This window comes from Poecilia reticulata, chromosome 14, assembly GCF_904066995.2.
Source record: "Poecilia reticulata chromosome 14, P_reticulata-male-v2, whole genome shotgun sequence".
Classification (NCBI taxonomy): Eukaryota; Metazoa; Chordata; class Actinopteri; order Cyprinodontiformes; family Poeciliidae; genus Poecilia; species Poecilia reticulata.
The window spans coordinates 20534398-20559967 of NC_088843.1; the positions used below are offsets into that span (position 1 = coordinate 20534398).

Consider the following 25570-nt stretch of genomic DNA (forward strand, 5'->3'; position numbering starts at 1 on the left):
GTTGTGCAACAAACATGTAATAGGAAATATAGTATTTTGTGCAAGATCCAATTATTGCTTTTATTTATTTATTTTTGCTAAAATGAGGAAAGATTTGCAGGGAAAGCACAGCAGAGAAATATATTAAATATGTGGGGGTTTTTTTTGTTTTGTTTAAGGGAGAATATGCACATTTAAGTTTGGTTATTGTATCAGAACCTCTCCTGGGGTTATTGGACATTTTGTTGTTACTGTTTACCACATCAGTGTATTCTCTGGAGTAATAAATTTAACATGTTTCTGGTTTAAGTTGCAGGGGATGGTTTTTAGGAAACACGTGTGCAATATTAGCACAAACAATGTTAGAACAAAATTACAATTTTTGTCATTTTTACAGACAAATAAGAAATATGTTGTTGAACACAGGTGCAAATGTACAATCACTCTAAATATAGCAACTCTTTCAATCAGACAGAAAATGCGAGACACTTCATCACCGCTCTGCTGTTGAAAGTGAAGCGCCATGCCATAAAATCTGTTGATGATGAATTATCTGAGCACTCCACACCAAAACAATGCAATCACAGATTGCAATGGTGATACACAGCAGAAGGTCAGAAGGCCTCGACAAACTCTGCTTATCGTTTACTTGCTAATGCCCACAACCATCAGCATCAGCAACAATTTCTGAAGAAAACTGCGTGAGTTACAAAGTTGGATTTCTCTCTGGGATTAATAAAGTATTTTGAATTCATAATGAACTTCATCTATTTTTATTTTTGTTTTATTTTGCAATACCTTCAAAGCAAAAATAAATATTGGTGGGTGTTTTTTGTGTCTCACTCTGGACTTGTTTTTCTTTTTCTCTGCACATACAGCAAGTATAGATATGCTGCCAGGCCAGAGCTGACTGTTTGTTTGTGTAACACTGGGTACTATTTTTAGATTAAAATTAAGCAAATTGCATCATTTCTTTGTATTCATTAGTATTTTTTTGCAGAGCAATTTAGACCTCAAAATCAAGGTTATGTGCTTATTACGACATGACGGTTTGCTTTGCAATTAGAGAAACCTTTTTATTCATCTCTTTTTTTTCTTTTGATAAATTAGGTCAATCTAAAAAAAAAAAAGAAAGAAAGAAAAAAAAGCCAAACAAACAATGCATTTCGATTGAGGCCAAATTTTTTACTTTGTACTTTGAAGCTTTTGATGTAGCGACTAATCATTTCCCCTGAATTTTCGCTATTCCACAGTATCCTTTGGGGTCTCTTTCCAGTTGCTCCGCCACAGCGGATTATCTCTAATCCTGCATATGGCTTATTGGAATAATTACATTCACTTGTATTTAAAAGAAAAGCCATTAATACACTTCTGCTGTCTTAATGAAGTGGCTTTGCTTACGAGACTCTTCAGCTAGCAGTCACTGCATGTAATAAGTGAGGCGTTTATCTCTGTTTCAGCAGCACATGGTAATCACTTCTAAGACAATTTGTAGACTTTTTACACCCGAGGTGTGGAAAAGATCGCCGTTTAGATTATATAAACAGTATCAACATCTCCAGATCTGTTTACATTTGCAGAATGCTGCGCACAGTCATGAGGCGTACTGGCATACAGGTTCACTCAAGGACATTATGAATGGTAAAAAGATGATGAATACTTACAATGGCAGCATGCAAAAATCAAAATGAAGCCAATGTCACACAGGGCCAGTTAGGTGTGAAAAGGAGAGAGATGAAAGATGATTAAGAAATGGAGTTTGCATTTGCCATTTTCACAATCAGTCACATTATATACACTGACGGCAGTTTGCTTTGACATTTATCCTCATCGTGATTTAAACCCGTCCCACGATCATTAAAACATCTATCTCATTTAATGAAAAAGGCAGGGATGGAGAAGCATCGACAGAGCCAAGAGTTTATTTCTTTCTGCTCGTCAAATACAAAAAAACGAAAAAGGGAACTGAGTAGAACTGTGAAAATGACAGTATTCAAGGGGTTACCGGCATGCAGTTAATGCTTTCTGAACATTGCCGAAATACACGCTGGTGTGGAATACTAACCTTGCAGTAGTGTCGAGCTAGTGGGTTCAATTACCACTACATCAGGGAAACAAGTGCAACAGAGACACAAGTTGGAAACAGAACAGCAACACATCATTGAGAATACTTGAAAAAAGCCTGAGAAGTAGACCTGTGAGAGTTTTTTTTTTACATTCTGCCTGCACCGTCATACCCTCAGGGGTTCAAGCTAAAATATTGCCAGTGCTAGAAGGCCGACTCACCGGTGGGAACATATCAGCATATTGATTCTCCTTGGCATTTTGTTGATAATTTCACCTTAAAGGGATCCACAATTAGTTGAACAAGTTGGCCTAAATATGTTGTAAGTTGTCTATTAACTAAAAAAAAGTGCTGTTTGTGATGCATAAAAACTCGTAATTACTTGAAAAGTTTTATATCTTTCATTATATTTTTTGCCTGTGGAAGTTGCCTTTTTTTTTTTTACCCGTGCAATGAATGCTGGGTTGATGACGCAGTTTGGGTTCGTTCTGTACTGGAATCTATTGAGTAAATGTAGGAATGCTAAATTTACCCGAGTTATTTTTAATCATATTGCGTTAGACTGTTGTAAATTTAGACAATGCCGGACTGTGTCACTGTTGGCTGTAAATGAAATGTTGGAAGCACAACATTTCTCTCCAGAAGACCAAGTCATTTGCATGAGCTAAACTAATGAAGGATGTAACAGGTGGTTGTTACCCTTGTAAGCTAAAACCACATGCTGTGTTGATCGTTTCTATCCACAAAGCGCCTAAACACTGCAGCTAGCAGGCAACGATGGAAGCTCTTTTAAATTATAACATAGCTGTTGCCACTGCCAAAGATACTGAATGTGAAATCATAGACCCGACACCAGACCGAAGACAAGACCTTAAACAAGTGTTACCAGACAATATTTATTTTCATTTATAAAAACCAAACAGCCTACAGTGTTTTCATGGTTTTGTTTTAACATGTAGAATAAATATTTCTCAAATAAAGACTACTGTTACAAATAATTGTGGATCCCTTTAAATCCAGCTAGGTGTTAGCAGGAATTTCAGAAACTCAAGCCATTGTTCTTGAGTTGTGATAGGTCTTGAAAATTGATCTCAGCACAAATCAGACTAAAATTAAACTTTTTTTTGCAAATAATTACCCAACTTTTACTCTCTTAATGCCAATCATTGTAGACACGCACATAAAATACATTGAAGTTTGCAATTACAATGTAACAAAATACAAAAAAGTTAAAAGGCCATGAAAACTTTTGAAAGGCACAGTAAGTGATGGGTTACCAGCACATATTGTGTGTTACTTTGATTAATTTAAATAACTTCCATTGTAAATAACAAGCACTACCTTAACTACTGCTGTGGTGCTTAAGTAAACTAGTATAATAGTTCTAGAAAGACAAAGCAAAACTTTTTTCTTCAAAAGGAAACATTCAATTATATTTTCTCTTTTATGGTGAAAATAATAATTGATATTATCCTTATGTGCAGATATTCACATTTCCATTTCAATATTTGCAAGACAAAATCTCACAATAAGATTTACTGATAAACTGTTGTTTACACAAAATGTATGAAAGAAACAAATCATATTGTATTTTTAGGGTATTGTAGTCAGCCAAAAATCCTCATATGTGTCTTTAAAAGTATCCTAAATTTGAAGAATTTGAACAAAATGTTGCGAGGAGGTGCTGAGTCTGGCAGAGTGTGGGGCGGCCCAGCAGGGAGCCTGGTGCCGACTCCTTCAAAGAACAGATTCTGCAACTCTGCAGCATCTTCCAGCTCTACTTTTTAGTTCTCCCCTCTCAGAACTGATGAACTATCTTAATAAGACGGATGGATTCCAACTGTTCTTTCTAAGAAAGTTCATTAAGAATGTCAACGCCAAAAAAAATAAAATAATCTAACTAAATTACAGCATAGTACAAGAACATTGTAATAATGTCCGTCACTGTCCACTAAACCACGCTCAGTTGCCTAAACTGACCGCTGAAAACAGTTCAACTGTACAGCAGAAGAGAATTAATTTGTTTTTTTGTTTTTTTTTTAACACAATTAAGTGCGACTATTTCTACAAATACTCACCATACAAAAGGAAGTTTGTGTTTGAACTGCCTAGTTTGTTGATGGCAACACATGTGTAGTTCCCGTAATCACCATCAGACACGTTATAAAAGGTCAGCTTTGACAAGGATCCTGTGTTGATGATCTCCATGCCATCAAAGCCATTAAAGATCCTGGAAAGAGAAAGAATATATGTCATACTGTATAAAAAAAAGAAAAAAAAAGAAGTTTGTTATTGAACTTGGAACCCAAATTCTATCATTTGCAAGTGAGGCAATGGATTTCTAATCAAGACAACTGGCTAACAAAAATATACGGTTAATTCTTCTCTTCATACTTCCATGTCCTGATTGGAAAAAAAAATGTAAATCCCAATGTGATTACCTTCTGTTGTCTTTATACCACTCGAAATCTGCCTCTGGCACTGCATCGGCCTCGCACTCCAGCACTCCTCTCTGACCCGGAGTCACTCCAGCATCTCTGCCCTCTGACACGCTTGGAGCGTCTACAAGGAGACGGCAGAAGATAGAGGAGCCGCTTTGGAAAGTGCAGGGCAGCACAAAGTTCAGCTTGTCGGGACACAGAAGTAGTGGTTTTCCTGTCTCTGCCTGCGCTTTTTAAGCATAAGTGTAATCTGTACAACGCTTATGTACAACGTTAAATTTAGTGGCACCTCTGGAAAAAAGTTCCAAAACTTTTAGATTGACTGTTTATTGCAGTACGCAATTATCACGTTTTAGAACGTTTCAATCTTTAGTTGAAACCTTTAGTTTCAACCTTTAGTTGAAACCTTTACATTTAATTTAGGAAGAAAACGAGGGGACAGAAAATGTCCTTGACATAATCTCAGATCCTTCAAAATAGCTGTTAACCAGTTTTAGCCTCATCTGACCACAGAAACAAATCTTCACAAGATGCCAAGATTCACTAAGTCTTGAAAAAGGTTGAAAAGATTGAATATTTAAACAGGTGCCTCTCGAAGAGGCTCCTACTTAAATAGACCTATAAAGTGAATAAATAGATCTCACTATAAAGTGAGTTTTAAGCCAGACTTTGAAGAACAGGATGAATTGGACAAATATGGAACGTTTTTGCGTCTATTCTAAAAGCTCAGCAGTGGCAATTTGTACGAGCCACAGTCTGGATGTTTCACCTACTTATCTCAGAATGAAGTGCCGCAATAATCAAGTCTAGATGAAATAACACACGAGTGACCTTTTTCTAAATCTGGAGTAGGCAGAAAAGACTGAAGTCTAAGCTTGTCTGCCTGAGCTGTACTAAGCAGGACAGCACCTGGACTGTGGAACATGAAACAAAAAGGCTATGAGTTGAAAAATAACAAAATTAACCAGATAATAAATCAGTCTGACTGAAGACTCTGTGGTTGCAAAGCAGCCTCATGAAGAGGATTTTCAGGGTTGTCCATAATTTTACATAAAATATATGCAGCATCTTTTTAAAATAAATGTTGATACAAACACATCTGTAAAGAACGTCTCTCATTAGGCTGCTTGTTAAAAAAAAGAAGAAAATAAAGCTTTAATTTTAAATGTTTAGTTTTTGTTTGTTAGTTTTTGGTTCTTCATCCATCAGCACTGTCAGAATGTGGAGAACAGACATATTTTTGCCTCCATTAAGAAGTTTTAATTTCTCAGCTATTTTGTTGCTGTGCTAACGCTAGGTGGTGCTACAACATTTAAAAGAAAGCTTAAGTTTCTATGTTGTAAATTTTCCTTCTGTCAACATTTCTGTTAGAATATCAACAATGGAAAGAGTGCATTAGCCTGCTAATTTAAATTACTAGCTTGTTCAAGCTTCCAACAGTAGCAAACTGTAACACGGTGCTAACCCTGTCTTTGTTCATTAGGTAGCAAATAAAGTTGGTATTTTAGCAGTGTGAGTGTTATTTCAGCTCTCTTTCAGTCAACATTTTTGTTACTCACTAATTCTCTAGCTTCCCTGTAGCAGCAAACTGTGCTGTTGTGTTAAAGCTAGCTTGAGTTATTTTTCACCTTTGTGTTGTGGCTAAACCTAATTCAGCACCACTGCTAGCCTGTTCAGGAGCAGTAAAAACAAGACATCTGTTTTAACTGTGCTCATTTTGTTATTGTCATCTGTGTTGCTGCTTTGACATTTTTTGTTGGAATCTTGTCCACATGAAGCCTGCTAGCCAGGGGTGGACTGGCAAATGACCGGAGATGTCCCTGATGGGCTGGTGCTTTATCCCGTGGAGGAGCTGTCACGCTCACTCTGGAGTCAGGCAGCATGCCGTTGTTTTGCAGCGGCACAATGCCTCAAACTATGCCACATATCACACACCTCCTCTACATCTCCCTTTGTTTCAGTCAGGCAGAGTAGACCTGCAAAACACATGAACGAGCGCTACAGGGCCGGCCGGTTGACCATGAACGCGGAGAACAGAAAAACTCATCCCATAAAGCCCGGCCTAAGAAACAAATAGTCTTTGTGACACTTATTAAAAACTCAACAGTGACGAAACAGAAAAGCCTCGTCTCTGCTAGAGCCACATAAATCATGTGTTTGTTAGTGTCTCACATCCGGCACTGAGATGTGCAGTGCTGTGGCTGTGGTTTATTATGCAAGGCCAGCCCAAGGTTGTCTGGGGCCGTAAGCAGAATATGGTTTTGGGGCCCCTCTTCCTGTTAAAACACATCACAAACAGTGGAGACGGGACAAGATTAACTGCCCAAGCTTTAAAGCTTAATTGCTGAGATGCATTTGGTGAAGAAAAACAAACTCAAACATTAAGATTAAACTCATAGCATTAGATTGTAGCTATGGGAACAACAATCAAGCTGCGGGTAACATTAAATAAGTTCACATCTCAAGTGAAGCATTTGTTCCTTTTGCATTTATCGAACAGCTCATATTTCCAGTGAAGACTATTTTGGGAGGTCCAATATGAAATCATGAATTATGCAGGCTGTATAGACATCAAGCCTTCGTTGAGATCTTCAGTGCTGCCATGCTGACGACAGTGACAGGCCGTCTTCTGTTCACCGCGCCACAGGAATATTTCTCCAGTGTCTTGTCAAGGATTCCTTCGTCGTGTTGGTACTGATCACTGACCTCATTCCAGTCAGGCTTTCCAAGCTCAACGGCCTATTTCTTCTCAAATCTGCACTTTTTTCCTTTTTTGTTGTTGTTGCATAATTCTTAATATGTAGGCTTACATTTTCTTTATTATTATAAAGAAAATCATAATATTAGTATTACTCTAATTGGAATATTTTCCAATCAGAATGTTATACAGTTTATACTGTTATAAATCATCAAAATTTGTATTTGTTTGAATTAACTTCCTTCCTTTCTTACTTTCATTCCTTCTTTCTTTCTAACGCTGCTTACTTAAATGGTGGTCTAAAAACAAAATCAGTAAAATCATAATTTAAATCAGATGTCGGGTGCACTACAGACTCAGCCCTATAACTAAAGTCAACCAGTGAAGTCGGATCGAACTCACGCCAGGTTGTATTCTTCAGGCCTGATCTAACTTTATTTATTGACGGCAATAATTTTGACCATAAAATGTAATTATTTCTGTATCACATAAGTAAGATTGACGCAAGAGAGCATAGTAATGTCAACAAACAATAACGTCACCAGCATTCAAACTTCAACCTGTGGTTCTATGCACTGATGTCTTTGACCTCAGAGTCTGACCCCAGATTTAGCCATAATTTTGCCACATTACAGATTATGGGGCAAAATTAAGAAGGAAGTATCAGTAGAAACAATTCAATTAACTTAAAAAAAACTAACTACTACATAAAGTCAAATAATAAGTAAGCATTCATCTAATATAGCTACACTGTCCTCATCACAAATACCTCTAAATTCAGAATTTTAATACATCGCCTAATACCTAAATAACTCAATAATGCATTCGTGATGAATAATTGAAATGAGCGAGCAAACACTTGGAGCAGATATTCTGCGTTTTGGACTCACAGTTGACAGTGATGTCTACAGTCTGAACGTCCGTGTCGATATCATTGACGGCCGTGCATTCGTAAACCCCGGCTCTCTGTCTGGAGATGGATGAGATTTCCAGCAGCTCGTCGTCTGAAGCCAGGTCCCCTGCGATAGATCACACACAGAGCGGAGAGGGTCATTAACAGTTAATATGACGAGTCAACATCTGTGGCCTCGTTTGGTGTCGCTGTGTGGCGTCTCCTCACATTATCGGACGATAGAAGGAGGAAGGTGTTGATTACAGAGGCTAATGGATAGTTTGTAAAACTATGTGATTTATCATTTCTTACTTGCTTTTGCACGACAACGGTGGTCGTTCTGATGCTTCGTAAATCGCATCAAAGCACCAGGATTTAAACGGAGTAACGGCGGCGTGTTGAGGTCTCTCCCACGAACGTACAACAGCAATTTGATCTGACATGACCAGACACATTCTGTGCATGTCGAAGCTTCAAACTTGTAAATATCGTGACATATGCCTACTTCTGTCGGCCTTTCATACACGTTGTATTGTCTCTTTCGACACTTACAAAGAGGTTTCTTGAGCACATTGACATTTTCAGAGTACGTCTCGTGATTAGTGCTTTGTTCGGCCCCCTCTCATCATTCCTCGTCTGCCAAAACGTCCGTATTATTTTCCTTTTTACTCCGTCTCTTATGCCTGCAAGCACCTGAGTCTGCTATTGAGACATATGAGAAAGTGAAAATACCAGATCTGGTTCTTTTACTATCATCAACAGGAACGTGCTTGACAGAGAGACTTAAACACAGCATTCAGTGCAGAAAACAAAAAGCCATAATTGACACGACGTTCCCTCCGAAGACGTTAAAAGTGACTAATAAAATGCTCACAGACTCACTCGGCTGGGTTTGAGTACATTACTGAATTGCACCTGGGAAGGCTGTTAAGAGGAAGGAAAGTCTCCGTGACACTCGTCACCTGACGAGAGGCACCAGGAGGGCCCGTGCTTTAAAGGTGTGCACATTTCAGCTTCACTTTTCCTCGCTGGGATTTATAGTATTATTAAGTCACCAGCAGAGACCATAATGTCTGTTAAAGACACGGTAAAACCTCAGCGGACAGCTAATCATGATAAGGCTGAGGAGCTGAATTCCTGCCAGGTCCTGCAGCCAAAGCATATGTCTGACATGTTAACAGTGTGCATAAATCACAGCTCACTTGGCCCACTGGTTTGAGAATTATAGTGTGGTTCTGTAAAACAAAAACACACACAAAATATCTGCTGTTTGTGTTTTTGCAAATACATTCAAAGTAAATATAACCCTCCTAAAAACCCAGGCACAGAAATTCGCCATCTCGGTGAAAAGCTAAACGTTACCCAAGCGCCAATAAGTAAAACAAAAGATTTAAAAAGGTCAACAATTAAAAGATATCACTAATATAATGAAAATAGAACAACATAAAGAGTTGAAAATATATATATTTTTTGATCTACTGAACCTTAAAAATGCATCAACTCTGATGCCGTTGTCAATAAATCTGTACTTTTTCCTCACAGTCTCTGTTTCTCTACCTTCCTGTAGAGGAAGAGGCCCCTCCTGTAAGCAGCGTTCCATACCTCTCTCTGCCTTTTGGTGTTTGCATTTTAATTTTGCGCAGCTCCACACCAAAATTCAAAATGTGTGTTTTCAATGCTAACCGAGGTGAAAACACACCTGAACTTCTTTGTCAGTCTCACTGTGACTATCCTAAAAGCTGCTGCTCGCACTTTTTTCATCCCTTCCCCCCTCCTGGGACTCACAGACATCATGACAAACGCAGTTTGCATTTAATATGTTGCCTGAAGAACTTCAGCTTCCTCGCACTCTTAGTTGACTTAGATCTGCCAGGAGTGTAATATTCCCGGTCTCATCGGTGTGTGCACACGTTGGAAAGGTCTTCCCAGCCGTCTCATGGCTGGGTGTGTAACCGACACTGGCCTCTGCGCATCGAGCCCAGGTTCAGTGCATTCTTTCTGGTTTTTGCGTGGAGAATTGAAAGTTTTGTTTGTTTCAGATGCTTGTTAAGATCCTTGTCGCCAGAGAAGTTACATTATGGTGTTTTCACATCGAAGCCACAGAATCAAAAGTCTTACAATACATTTTTTGGTGCAATGCCAGACAAACAAAACTAGAAACCCATTTCTCCTGCAGTTTGCTTACGCTTTTAATTACCTTTCAATATATTTTCATCAACCTTGAGTTGTGTATCTACACACACCTGAACACCAGTTGATTTGATATAGAGGGTATGCTGGTTAGAATGACTTTGCAATATTTCGTGGAGTTTTACCAAATAAGTAAAAAAAAAAAAAAAAGAAGAAGAAGAATTTTAAGTAATTGCACTTTAACTTATGGGAAATCTCAGCTGATTGTTGGTTTTTGATCACTTTAAATTGTCTCAGAATAAAGCTCCATCACCCACTTACTATAAATGCCTGCAGCACCAGCCAACATTCAGAAAAATACAAAGAAAAAAGAAACATTTTCCCACAGTCAAAAACAACATGGATTCTACTTGCATTTTCAGCAGCGATGCAAAGCTACCCTTGACTTTCAGTGGCTTAGTCTTTGTTAAATAGGACTTCTGGCTTTGTGGCCTATTCATTAGCGGGAAGAGTACTTTGTCCTACGCTGCCATCAAAGTGACATGGCAGGTCATTGGGGAGACCACACAGAAGAAGGTTTCCAGAAGAAGAAAGCAGAGAGAGGAGGGATGTCTCAGGAGAGGCTGGGCAGAAGATAATGTACCCTCTCTGTGTCCCTGAAATGCTATGTTCAAACTCAAGGGCAAAGAAGAAAATGGGGTAGAAAATGGAAAGCGACAAAGACATTTGGGCGCAGGGCAAGGTGAGCAAGTTAGTGGGGAGGACAGTAAGAGCAGATGCTTGAGGGATGTGCGCATTTCAGGAAAGAGTGTGGAGACACAAAGAGGGTAGATTCAAATTGATGAACTGAAGCAGGCAAAGGGAAAAGGAAATTGAATATAGCAGATAGGATTTGCTTAGATGGCAGCAAGCGTGAGCCACGACAAACTGGGAATCAAAAAGCTGTAACCGGCTTGCTCGTGAGGGAAAGGTCACTGAGAGAAGAGCTTTAAAAGAAGAGGTGGCGACGGCGCCACGTACGCTTAGGCTCTTTTGGCTGGGAATAAAAAAAAAAAAAAGAAAGTCTACAGTATTGATATAAAGCACAAGAGAAGAGAAAACACAAATAATCCACCCATCAAATGAGTTTAACTCTTAAATCATGCCTGGGTGAGATGCGAGTATACATGCGCTTCTGCTCAATATCAGCCGTCAGCATATGGAATTTCCTAATTTGCCAGGACCCTTTTGATGTTTTTTTTTTCCCTCCCTTTGAAGAAACCAAGCATAAAAAGATTGAGAGGAAAAAATAGAATCTTGGTAACACTGTGGCTCTGGGTCTGTGTTACCATGAAACAAGGCAGCTCAATGTCTTCTGAAACGGCTGCTAGCTCAGAGTATCTGTTGGAAATATAGATTTGGCTTGTCAATAGCTTTCACACTGTTTTGTAACGTATTGTAAGCAACGTTGTGAAACGAAAGGATGCAACGTTTGCAGAGACTGGCTTAGAGCAGAATCGTTTGGGAAGTCTAAATGATTAATATTAGATGTTTATTGGAGCCTGAAAGCCACGCATCTGGCTAAGGAAGCTCAGGCTACGTTTGCACGAGAACGCGGTCTGGAGACTGATGGGGGTTTCAATGTCGATTAGGGAAAAGCTCCATGTAAAGAGAAGACCACCAACACATGTTGACTCTCCTGTAGTTATTAGGCCAGGACTCTAGGTGGTGCTGTGATTTTAGCATGATTTTTGGCTTTTAGCTTCCGTTTCACCTACAAAACAGTAAAGGCTCAACACAGGAACAGCAAACAGGAGCAAAAGACCAAAATGTCCATCACTGATTAGCATTGAGGCTAATTTTTAGCATTGGAACGTTGAGTTCTGATGCTAAAATCGACAGGCACACTTTGGCAGGCCCTGTTTCAATTTCTTCAGAAACTTTCAAGTTTTCATTATTGCGCTGACAACATGAAGACTCCCCTTCAATACGGCATTCTTCACAGTATTCTGTTATTTGCAATAGAAGTAGTTTTGATAACCCTTCGAAACAAGAGATAACTGAGCATTTCTATTCTACACTTTCCTTCATACGTTATATAAACTTGACTAAACTGTTTGTTTAGAAGTATAAGGAACACTATCACAGCACTAAGCATGGCGGCAAAAGTAACTCATGGATAATCTGTAAAATTTGTTAACCTTAATCTCAGATTTTTAGTAAATTGATCTTTCTGGCACATGTAATATTTATTTTATTATACTTTATCTACAAAGTATTGCCCTCTATTATTTACTTTTAATACTTTTAATTGATCCCTTTTCAGATGTCTGAAGTGTTTCACTTCATGGGATGCCCTCTAAATAACACACAGAAATTAACCTTTTATTTGTTTCACTTCTTAATTGCTTTTCAGGGCTGAACATTTATTTTAATAAAGCATTTTAGAAAAACTGACAGAAGGTAAAATTGATCAGAGTTAATTAATCATAACACTTTTTATTTTTATTTTTTTACTTCATTTTCAGGGCCACCAAAAAAAAAAAAAGTGTAACTTTTATGAATTAAAAAAAAAAAAAGAAAAAAAGCATCTCAATTAGATTCGGTTAAAAAGAGAACTATCTCGAAATCTTCCAATAAGTTATAAGGTCAGTTTAATTATCTTTTTTTTTTGGTCACTGCTAGAAAACATATTGCCCTTCAGAGCCTCCATAGTTATCAACATGGGGAAAGAAAGCTGGACGATTTTGAATCTAAACCATCTTTTACTGTCCCTCAGAAGAAGAAGAAAAAGAAGCGGGCACATATTCTCAGAAGTCCATAAGAAGATTAAAGCAGTATTTGAGTTTCTCAAAAGCCTCCAGGAGAATGTCAATAAATTCCATTTTATCATCTTCTGCTGCTAACGCTTTGTAAATAAGAGCACCCATTGATTTCAGCTCTGCTTGTCAGAGCGTTTCTTGCTGCTTTTCGGGATGGAAGTCCAAAATTCTTTCTCATGTAAAGATAGAAGAAGAAATGATTGCAGCTCCCATTGTTTGGCCATATGTTTTGTAGCTACTAATGCAAAGAGGGGTGTATTCGGGAAGCGAATGTGCCGTCCGTAATGTGGTTTATACACTCATTATTATCCTGCAGATACTTTACCAAAACTAGAGGAAAATATTTGTGACTCTCCATGTTTAAACGTTTTATTTATAACACTTAGAGAATCAAAACGAAAGGCATTTGGATTAGATTTCTGTTACAGGTGTGTATAAGCTATGCTTGAACAGACATGTTATTTTTCAGTGACTATTTTTTTCTTTCTATTTTATTTTATTTTTTTACAGTAAATGTACTGTCATTATTTCTGTCAGCTTAAGCCTGAGATAAACCAGTCTTTCATAAAAAGAAAAAAAAAAAACCTTGTGGTAATGTAGATCTACTTCTGAGACTCCCTTTGGGTATTTAATAATGTTTTAAAAGAGAGTTGTCAACTAAATAGACGTCGTGATGTCCTATTGAGATGGCCCGTATTAAGTCTAATTGCTTCACTACAGGCAAGCAGTTGAGCTGTTGCACAATTCATATTTCCTACGGCGAAATCGTTCTGGAACAGAGCGATCATGCTTAAAATGACATAAAACTTGATGAGGCTATTCTCTGGGCAGATCAATTCCCTATTTCAGCTGATCAACATTTGACTCACTCATAATTGCAGAGCATCGCTCACTGCAAGCTATTTTGGGGATCGTATTAAAGCCGGTCTGTGTTGGTCAAATACCAGGAAAATAGAGACGGGTGCACTTTTCATATCGCCATCTACTTTACAAACACTACTGGTATGTCTCAAAAATGCTTGCCAGTCATCTAAAAAAGGTGAAACTCATATATATTATAGAGTTGTAACGCATAGAGAGGAGTGTTCTTAGCCTTGTTTCTTGTCATTTTGAAGATTATGGGTTACAGGGAATGAAAACCCAACATTCAGTGTTTGTTAGAACGTGCTGCAAAGAGTCCTAACTCAAAACTCAAGGTATCGCACCGTGTCAGCTAACTAACAGAAAACACCTGCAAAGGTTTCTGAGCCCTTAAACCATCTTTCACTCTGGGTCAGAGTGAAAGGACACCATCATGGGGAAGACTGCTGATCGGACAGATGTCCAGAAGACAGTCATGGACCGTCTTTACAAGGAGAGGAAGACACAAAAGGTCGCTGCTGAACCACCTGGTTGTTTACAGAGTTCTGTTTTAGTATTAGCCTTAGTCCTTGACGCGGACATCACAGGTTCAAGTCCCGGCCTGATAACCTTTGCTGCATGTCTTCCCCTTCTCTCATTACCCACTTTCAAATAAAGGCCACCTGAGGCAGAATAATACAAAAAAAACTTAAAAGAAATTATCTAAATAATTTGTATTATTGTAGCATTTTGATAACTGATCTGGAACAGTAAATATGTAATCTGATTTAATGTCAGTATTGTTTATTTTCATGTTGCGTATGTAAATATCTGGTTTCAACTATGTTTTATAGTTTCTCTTCTTGCTAAACTGCAAGAAGAGGAAAAGAAAAGTATTTTTCTTATATTTACAACATGGAAATGTTTAACCTTGGTGGCTTGTTGAAGTTCATAGCCCAGGCTCTTTTTACAACCTCCACATTCCACTATTTTCAATCAAGCTCTCTGAGTGTCTAATCTCTGCATGTTTGTTCTGGCTGCCCTGTTGCAGCGCGTGGTAAGCTGGCCACCTCCGCTGGAAACTGTGCAGGTTGTGTGCTCTGCAGGGAAAACAGGAATCACTTCTGATCCATCACAAGGCCCTAAAGCCAACCATATATCAAATGAGATGACCAGCTGTCCCAGTCCTCTGAGTGCCCCATTCCTAGTCTGAAATCCTTTGGATATTGGAGAACACACACGCAAACACGCAGACAAACACACACACACACACGCACACACACCACGTGTCTCATTATTTTTTAATTCACTCTTAAAACACACAGGAGTGCTCGCACTGAGTAGCTCCACACTGACGTGTTACACAGAAGATGCTGGATACTGAAACAAACATTTGGGCTCTTCCAAGAATTAGAACATGCTGCTATGCTGTTCTCTGTTTTTCTCTGTCAATCCTCCAGTGTGACTGCTGACAAAGGAGCTGATATGATGAGTCATAGTTGACATTAATTCAAAGGGCAAGAATCTGCTGTGTAGAGAATAAAAAATGAAAACCTTTGATAAAAAAAATAAAAAAAATAACCTCATAGAGTTACACCCTTTGACTCACAGCCTATATGTACAGTTTCTAAAAATCATCTTATGTACTCTTCTTTGAAAACAAGATATGAATTTTATTAAAGCATAATTAAGACAAAGGTAGCAAGGCAGATACAGTTTGCAGATAAAACAAGTTATCGAAATGAAAGAATCAGATTCAGCTCGTGCAAAGCACATCACGAGTCCACCGAATTAAACTCATTCCATGTAATTGGAGAAAAAAAAAAAAAAAACAGAGCAAGCTTTCCCGATCATCAATAAATTATTGATGCGGTTCTATTATAAAAAGCAATAATGCATTTGTCCTTGTCCTGCATCGGAGTCCTCTTTCTTTCCACTTTAACCTAATTCACACCTCTCATTCCACTCTCTCGTCCACTCAACTGCAAAGCCTGCGTGACATAAATTTCATCACCCGTACCGATACTGTAGAGGTGACTGTGCAATACAGACAGAGACGAATGCTCTGAGCTCTCCTACTCGGTCGCATTCATAGATGTACTCGGGTATATTCAGGCCTTTAGGCTGTAACAATCTGTGCAGCGGTTTTAAATGCAAATTGCCTGTTAAAGCCTGTAAACATCAGTCTATAAGTCTGAGGTTTCCTTCGAAATATGACAGCGTTTTGGGAATCGTGAGCTCAAGAATGCTGGCAGAAAAATCATGGGGGAAAAGGAGAAATAATTAGCTTTCCGACACACCGGCCAGTTCCGTTTAACAACGAAACAGAAACTAAGCGTCCGTCTATAGCTATGTTACTCATTTCTTTGTCGTTATGTACTCTTTCGACTTGAATTTGTTGCATAAAGACAGACACAAATAGGAATGTATACGAGGATTGTTGGTCTCTGCTATGAACGTAAAGTGCCACGTCTGCCCAGCGTCGGCCACAACGGCCTCCCACTTCATTAGGTCTATAAATGTACTGCTTTAGTCATTTTGGAAAGAGAGAAATAATAAAATAAGCCTCGTGAAGCAATCCACTCAACCATTATATTACACCCAAATCTATGTGTGAAAACAATTGGCTCTGATTTCCAGGGGAAACAGCTGGCGCGCTGTTTCTGATTCTCCAAAGAAACAATTACCGTCTCCTCTCGCTGCTTATCTCCTCCCAGGCAGGTTAGTTACATTTACACCATGTTAGCATCTCAACGCACAAATTGTGGCTTAAATAAAGAACGGCACGAATGACACCACAGAGTTTGGGTTCTCTAAAAGCACATAAATGCATGTGTTTTTTTTTTTCCTAATTAGGCCACGCAAGGCTGCACAAGCTTACAGAACTGGCGACCGAGTCTCAGTTTAATCCAATATTCCTAAAGTAATAGAGAAGCAAACACACTTAAAAACATAGAAAGTGGAATGAAAACGAGAAAGAAACAGGTTTGGCCGCGGCGCGCCACCAAAAGCAGCGTCCCGCTCCGTTTTAATCCTCCTTCCTTTGTTCCATCAGTCAAACCGCTCATAAAATATTTACGTCCATTCAGTTATAGTAATTAATTAGTCCAATTACAACAAGGCCAATTTATTTCCCACTAAATGATTGCAGCATAATGATGATCTGGAACAGGTAATGATGGCAAGTCAGTGAAGCGCAAAATCCACCAGGGGTGAGACAAAGTCACTGATAGATGTGAAAACACCTGGGATGTGTGGGGCAGAGTGAGAGGCAGGAGCAACATGACGCACTGAAACACGAAGCAGGCTGAACGTCTCCTCCGCAGGAGCAAACCAACGGCTTACCTGAACTGGAGATGAATTTCCAGCTGATGGACGGCTCTGGTTTACCGCTGGCCTGACACATCAGGGTGACGTTAGATCCCTCGTTTACCACAATGTCCCTTGAAAAGTTGATGATTTTTGGAGGCACTAAGTCAAAAAGAGAGAAAGAGGTGGAAATTATTAGTAAATGGTTTCATGTATCTAAAAATAACACTATTTGTTTACAAATGAAAAGTCTCTTAAAGGTTTAAAGAGTCTTCTGTGAAAAGCTAAATTAATGAATCACTTTATAATAACTTATCACCTTGCAGGAGGAAAAAATAACAGTTCTGCATTTCTGTTGGTTGAAGTGTTATTTAACTTCAGTTAAATATATAAAATATCCAATAAGCAATTTCTTGTACACAAATTTTTGTATTGTTGTTTGAATAATTGTGTCTTTGACGTCTCGTTTCTGGACGAAGACACTGAAGGAGCTTCTGCTGCAATCAACCATGTGTCCCCTCTCTCTTCTTATTCTATGTTAAAGTTTTTCTACATGACAGCATCTCTAACAGAGCTACTGCTGCCATGAACTTGAGAAAATCAGATTTTTTTTTGTTTTACCTACGAAGCATGTGTTCTTAAACTGTATATTCAAAGGTCCAGATCTGATTCCTGGATGAGGTTGAAAGTCCAAAACAATCAGCAATTAATAGGTTCCTCAGATTCAGTTTGCTTTCTGTAATAAAAACTCTTGTTGGTAATTCAGATCAGAACCAGTTCTGTTAAACACATTCCCTGGAACTGACCAGTTCACTTCTGAGTCCTAAGGTAATTTCAGGTGAACTTGCTCCCTTTTATTTGTTTGAGATTTGTTTTTGTTGATAGATGATTCCCATCTGAAATCTTTACTGCAAAGAAGAAAAAAAAGGAAAATGTGTTCAGCAAATACCCTCATGATTGATCATATTATTGATAACATGTCATCAGTCGTTGACATTTTTAATTGCATTGCTTTTGTACTGCATGAGTTTTAATCTGTTCTCAAATTGTTGCAAAGAATTAGATTTTATATGGCATCCGTTGATCTTAAAAGCTTTAACACGTCAAGCAGCACTTTACAGGTGTGGTAGCAGTTCAATTACACTGCCACGTGAAATAACAACGATTTAAAATTGTCAGGGTCTGTTTGTCCTCCCCTTTTCCTAGTTTCTTAGTTTGTTTTCCTTAGTTTTATTTCCACCTGTCCCTGGAACCACCACTTCTCAAGACATCCAGCAGATGTCACCCATGCTCCACCCCTGAGAAGTGTCCTGGTTCAACCCGGACACACACCTGCAGCTGGTTTAGAGGGCGTGGACCTGCGATATAAGCAGCAGCTACACTCCGTCTCACCGCCTGAGTGTTTGCCTACCACGGTAACCAGCGTTCCAGAAAGAGGCCTTCTGTGATTACTCTCGTCTAACCCTTGTTGTCTCCCTCGCCAGATTCTCCCGCCGTCTTCTAGTTGTTTCCCGGAAACCAGCTGCCCCCGCATTCGTGTAAGTCTGTCTCCCCGCTGTGGATCACCTCCCTCCTGTGTGATTTCCCGACGCCTGCCGGTGTTCCCGGTCAGACGCCACTCCCTGTGTGTGTGTGCGTGATCTCCCCTCGTCGATCCCTCCCCGGGATTTCCCCTTCGGGACGCTACGGGCCAGGAGGCCCACGCCCGAACTTCCCGGAGGACCGCCTGGACGGATCAGGCTCCAGGCCGTGCCCGACATCAGAGCTAAGCATCGCTCGTCAACGGACACTCGGCTCGCGCTCCGCTTCGCCCCTAATACCTCCACGCCAAGTAAGCTCACCTCAGTCATTTCCTGGAGAAACTCCGCTGAGTTCTCGCTAACCCTGCTTTTTCCCGTTGGCAGTAGAAGAACCGGTCCGCCGATTCGGCTTCGCCACCAGCTCCCTGATCCTTCAATAAACATTATTGTTTCTGACTCGCTCTGTCTGACTGTGTTCTTGCATGTGGGTTCGCAACCTTAAAACCGACATGACAGAACACTCAGGCCAGTTCGGAACCTCAGCAGACGCTATCAGACGGGCGCTGTCCGAACAACACGCGCTAGTCCAGTCACATGACTCCGCATTACGGGAGTTAGCTAGTCGTCAAGCCGAGACTAACGATAAACTAACAGAATTAACCACTTTCCTACGGAATTCAGTTCAGCAGGCTCCCAGCTCTCAACCTTCCCCGACAGTGGCTCCGGATCCACCAGCCCGCTCCATGTTTTCGGACGTCCGACCCTCAGCGCCAGAGAAATTTTCAGGTGACGTCCGGAAGGTCAAGGGGTTTATTCTCCAATGCAATATCATCTTTAATCATTCACCGCAGAGTTTTTTGCATGACAGTGCTAAGATTTCCTACGTGTTATCCCTGTTGACGGGCCGAGCCCTAGAGTGGGCCGAAGCCCGGTTTTCTTCAGCCTCTAACTATGGGTGTACCTTCCCCGAGTTTTTGAAGGAGTTACAGCAGGTGTTTTGTCAAGAGGCTGAGAAGACTTCAGCCTCCCGTGAACTACACGGATTGAAGCAAGGCCAGAAGACTGTGTCAGACTTTGCCATCGATTTTAGAATCTTGGCCGCTGCTTCAGGCTGGAACCCTGCTGCGCTTAAAAGCGCATTCTTTCATGGGTTAAATGAGCAGATAAAGGACCAACTGGCTACTCTAGATGAACCAGAGTCTCTGGATGAATTTATTAACTTGGCCATAAGATTAGACAACCGGATTCGGTCAAGGATGAGTGAGCGATCCCGCCGCACCGCCCTTCCGTGCTCCGCACAGGTCAGTAACCAGTCGACTGTCCAACCTCCACCCACCTTTCCCTCATCTACAGGACCAGAACCCATGCAACTGGGACACGCTAAGCTAACCCCAGAGGAGCGGCAGAGGAGGATGCGCTCCCGGCTTTGCCTTTACTGTGGTGAACCCAATCATGTAATCGCTAACTGTCCAATACGTTTAAACCCGCAGGTCCGGCAGTAAGGACGGGGAGACTGCCGGAGACTACAGCAGTAAGATCTCGCTTAATCATCCCTGTCTCCATAATCATTAACGAACCATATTCTTTATCAGCCCTCATTGACTCAGGGTGTGAACAGAACCTCATTAATTCAGACATCGTCGAGCAACTGTCTATTGAAATCGAGCCGCTTCCAGTTCCTCTCCGGGTATCAGCCCTCGACGGAGGGAACCTGCCACAGATCACCCATCAAACCAAGCCAGTGCGTCTACTCACTTCAGGTAATCACACAGAAGAGATTACTTTCCTCGTGTTTCCTGCCGCCAGTGCCTCCATCATCCTTGGTTTCGACTGGTTATACAAGCACAACCCGCACATAGACTGGGCCGAGACCAAGATTGAGTCGTGGTCCACAAAGTGTCACAGTACCTGCCTTCATTCCGCCTTTCCAGTCGTCACTACGCCTACAGAGCCAGCTGAGATCGACCCATCTGACGTCTCCTCCATTCCCCGTGAGTACCATGATCTAGCTCCTGTTTTCAGTAAGGACAAAGCCCTGTCTCTGCCACCCCACAGACCGTATGACTGTGCCATCGATCTACTGCCTGGCGCCCCATTACCCAACAGTAAGCTATATAACATTTCTAGAGCAGAAAGGCAAACCATGGAGGAGTACATAAACAAGTCTCTAGCTGCAGGGATTATCCGCACCTCATCCTCTCCCCTCGGAGCAGGGTTCTTCTTCGTGGGGAAAAAGGATGGCTCTCTCCGGCCCTGTATTGACTACCGTGGACTCAACCAGATCACCATCAAGAATAAGTACCCGTTGCCATTATTATCCTCAGCCTTTGAGCCCGTCCAAGAAGCAACCATATTCACAAAACTAGATCTCAGGAACGCTTACCACCTCCTTCGCATAAGGGAGGGTGATGAGTGGAAGACGGCGTTTAAAACCCCCATGGGCCACTATGAATATTTGGTCATGCCGTTTGGGTTGTCTAACGCACCTGCTTTCTTCCAGGCCCTGGTGAACGACGTCCTGAGGGATCTCATCAATGTCTTTGTGTTCGTCTACCTGGATGATATCCTGATATATTCCAAATCCCTCGCGGAGCACAAACAACATGTCCGTCTGGTTCTCCAACGCCTTCTGGAGAATAAGCTGTATGTAAAAGCGGAAAAGTGTGAGTTTCACCGCCCTTCAGTAACCTTCCTAGGGTACATCCTCGAAAGGGGACAGGTTAGAGCATCCGAGGACAAGATCAAGGCAGTACTCGACTGGCCTAAACCCGAAAACCGCAAACAACTACAGCGCTTTTTGGGGTTTGCAAACTTCTACAGGAGGTTCATACGCAATTACAGTCAGACTGCTTCACCCCTCACCGCTCTCACTTCCAGCAAGAGAGAATACGTCTGGACCCCTCAAGCGGAGGCCGCCTTCGAGGAGCTCAAGTCCCGGTTTGCACACGCTCCCATTCTGGTCCAGCCTGACCCCAAGAAGCAATTCATTCTGGAAGTTGACGCCTCCGACACCGGGGTCGGCGCGGTTCTTTCCCAGATGTCTACCCACGACCATAAGCTCCATCCATGCGCCTTCTTTTCCCGTAGACTCTCACCAGCTGAGAGGAATTATGACGTGGGCGACAGAGAGCTTCTCGCGATTAAACTCGCCTTGGAGGAGTGGCGCCACTGGCTGGAGGGCGCCGAACACCCCGTACTGGTCTGGACCGATCACAAGAACCTGACATACTTGCAAGCAGCCAAGAAATCCAATCCCCGCCAGTCTCGTTGGTCTCTGTTCTTTTCTCGATTTAACCTATCTATCACATTTCGCCCAGGTTCAAGGAATGTTAAACCCGATGCTCTATCTCGAGTCTATTCCCCAGATGACGCTGAGGTGGTCCCAGCTCCCATCCTGCCTCCCAGTTGCACCGTGGGAATGGTCACCTGGGAGATCGAAGACATCGTCCATCAAGCTCAGCAAACAGAACCAGCCCCAGAGTCCTGCCCACCGGGTAAGGTGTATGTTCCGTCCTCTGTCCGATCCCGTTTTCTCCAGTGGATACACAATTCTAAGTTCTCAGGTCACCCCGGCGTTAGCCGCACGATTGGGCTAATAAACAGACGGTTTTGGTGGGCCTCCGTACACAAGGATGTCAAGGAGTTTGTTTCAGCCTGCCCAATCTGTGCCCGGAACAAGTCATCCAATCAACCCCCCGCAGGACTCCTACAACCACTACCCATACCTAAGCGCCCTTGGTCCCACGTGGCCATAGATTTCGTTACCGGACTCCCAACCAGTAAAGGTATGACCACCATCGTCGACCGTTTCTCCAAGGCATGTCACCTTGTTCCCCTACGTAAGCTGCCCACGGCTGCCCAGACTGCCCTGTTATTAATTAAACATGTCTTTAAACTACATGGCATCCCGCAGGAAATCCTCTCGGATCGCGGCCCCCAGTTCATATCACAGGTCTGGCGTCAGTTCTGCTCGGCTCTGGGGGCTAAGGTATCCCTCACTTCTGGCTACCATCCACAAACCAATGGCCAGACAGAACGTATGAACCAAGAGCTAGAGACGACTCTGCGATGCCTGACCTCCACGAACCCCAACGATTGGGCCCAATACCTCCCATGGGTCGAGTATGCACACAACAGCCACATTTCTGCAGCCACAGGTCTCTCTCCGTTTGAAGTGGTCCTGGGTTACCAACCACCACTCCTCCCCTCTGACGAGGAGAACCTCTCGATCACGTCGGTACAACACCACATCCGACGAAGCCATAAGATTTGGAAGGACACTATCACTGCCCTCAACAACACCTCCGCTACCAATAAACGCCTGGCTGACCGTCGTAGAACCCCTGCACCTGCTTATATAGTGGGACAAAAGGTATGGTTGTCCACACACAACATTCCCCTCAAGTCTATGTCTAGAAAGTTGTCTCCAAGGTTCATTGGCCCCTTTGAAGTGCTGGCAGTCATTAGCCCCTCAGCTGTACGCCTCCGCCTTCCCCCGTCTCTGCGTGTCCACCCAACCTTCCACGTTTCCCAAATTAAGCCAGTGCTCTCCAGTGAACTTTGCCCTCCGGCCGAACCCCTCCACCCGCCCGGGTCATCGATGGCCATCCGGCCTTCTCCGTCCGCCGGATTGTCGCCACTCGGCGACGAGGTCGGGGTCACCAGTTCCTTGTCGACTGGGAGGGTTATGGTCCTGAGGAACGTTCCTGGGTTCCGGGATCATTCATTTTAGACCCCTCCCTTATTAGAGACTTTAGGGACTCCCAGACCCCGTCCTCTGTTCGGCCGCCAGGTGGCGTCCGTTGAGGGGGGGGTACTGTCAGGGTCTGTTTGTCCTCCCCTTTTCCTAGTTTCTTAGTTTGTTTTCCTTAGTTTTATTTCCACCTGTCCCTGGAACCACCACTTCTCAAGACATCCAGCAGATGTCACCCATGCTCCACCCCTGAGAAGTGTCCTGGTTCAACCCGGACACACACCTGCAGCTGGTTTAGAGGGCGTGGACCTGCGATATAAGCAGCAGCTACACTCCGTCTCACCGCCTGAGTGTTTGCCTACCACGGTAACCAGCGTTCCAGAAAGAGGCCTTCTGTGATTACTCTCGTCTAACCCTTGTTGTCTCCCTCGCCAGATTCTCCCGCCGTCTTCTAGTTGTTTCCCGGAAACCAGCTGCCCCCGCATTCGTGTAAGTCTGTCTCCCCGCTGTGGATCACCTCCCTCCTGTGTGATTTCCCGACGCCTGCCGGTGTTCCCGGTCAGACGCCACTCCCTGTGTGTGTGTGCGTGATCTCCCCTCGTCGATCCCTCCCCGGGATTTCCCCTTCGGGACGCTACGGGCCAGGAGGCCCACGCCCGAACTTCCCGGAGGACCGCCTGGACGGATCAGGCTCCAGGCCGTGCCCGACATCAGAGCTAAGCATCGCTCGTCAACGGACACTCGGCTCGCGCTCCGCTTCGCCCCTAATACCTCCACGCCAAGTAAGCTCACCTCAGTCATTTCCTGGAGAAACTCCGCTGAGTTCTCGCTAACCCTGCTTTTTCCCGTTGGCAGTAGAAGAACCGGTCCGCCGATTCGGCTTCGCCACCAGCTCCCTGATCCTTCAATAAACATTATTGTTTCTGACTCGCTCTGTCTGACTGTGTTCTTGCATGTGGGTTCGCAACCTTAAAACCGACATGACAAAAATAAAACCAGCAATTTACAACCAGCTCCACGTATTCCTAGTTATTTCTACTCCTCATCCAAATTTTAGATTCTTTTACTTGTAAAACAGAAAGATAGACTGGGATGAGTTAATTTCCTTCAGGAATTCCAGTAAAGAGTCAAATAAAAATATATAGTAATTAATATACTCAAACATCAAACTATGGAAGTAAAATCCTCATTTTTTTCTCTTTGCAGCAAAGAGTTAATTCATAGTTACTTAAGAAAAATTGTCCATAACAAGAAGACATTTGTTCATTGAAACTGATCGTCTTTATTGTTTAGTTTGAAACCTCTGCTCCTGAGGTTACCCTAACCTCTAACCCTACCCAGGAGCAAAAGATGCTCAGTTCTTCCATTAATTTATAGTTTAACTGTGTATTCTTTGCATTTTACAATATTTTTCAGTATTTATATGCTGATAGGCAGCCAGAGGAAAGTGTAAGCTAATTAACTTGAACACTTCTGAATTGCACATTCTGTTTATTTTATTCATTCTTGCTGGAGGATGAATACTGATCATACATACGTTCCACTTGATCTTATTTATCTAAAAATGCAGTCAAATTATGATTCAAATTGGTTAAAGAACATTTTCCATCTAAGGAAACGCAGCAGACTGCATGTGCCGTCGACTTTACTGCAAACCCTCACTCCCTGAGCCTGCATGTGGTGACAGCGGAAAGGAAACTTCCAGGAGAACCAGGCTTAGAGTCAGCAGTAATCTGCTGTTACCAGCTAGGAATTTGAGAACGCAGAACATGCACATAAAAAAGAAACAGATCCAGGAGTACTTTCTACGTCACAGAGAAGTGAGACGTTAACGGCAGTAGTAGTTCCTTTGGCGGCTTCATCTAGGAGAGAGACACATCTTAACAGATAAACCCTGAGTCCACTTTAATGGATGAAAGAGAACACACACATTTAGATGTGCCAAAAACTCGACCAATGGTTTTTTCTGGGAGTGAGATTGTAAATAAAGGGTGATATAAGAACTACAGTCAGAATGTGAGGTCTACACGACGTGGAAAGAGGCCGTGTGTTAATACTCATTGGTGCCGGCATTGAACCACTGTGACATCTACACACTCCGTCTGCTAGGTAATTACATAATACAGCAACTTGGCCTTAGCTACACACTTATCTATGTCAAACGGAATCAACTGTGATTTATGTCCACTCTGTTGACAAAGT

General features: G+C 42.1%; 1 protein-coding gene across 3 annotated transcripts in view; it reads right to left on the minus strand.

Moving 5' to 3' along the window:
* The window catches only part of ntm (neurotrimin), a 275803-nt gene that overhangs the window by 11193 nt on the left and 239040 nt on the right, over window positions 1–25570 (minus strand). For 2 of the 3 annotated variants that reach the window (XM_081615741.1, XM_081615743.1), the window contains exons 4-8: window positions 17192–17317; window positions 8074–8202; window positions 4486–4606; window positions 4123–4274; window positions 2045–2080 (exon numbers count right to left, since the gene is read on the minus strand). In XM_081615741.1, coding sequence (XP_081471867.1) covers window positions 2045–2080; window positions 4123–4274; window positions 4486–4606; window positions 8074–8202; window positions 17192–17317 — 564 coding nt within the window. The remainder of the gene's footprint in view (window positions 1–2044; window positions 2081–4122; window positions 4275–4485; window positions 4607–8073; window positions 8203–17191; window positions 17318–25570) is intronic. The other variant, XM_081615742.1, reaches the window with a different exon arrangement.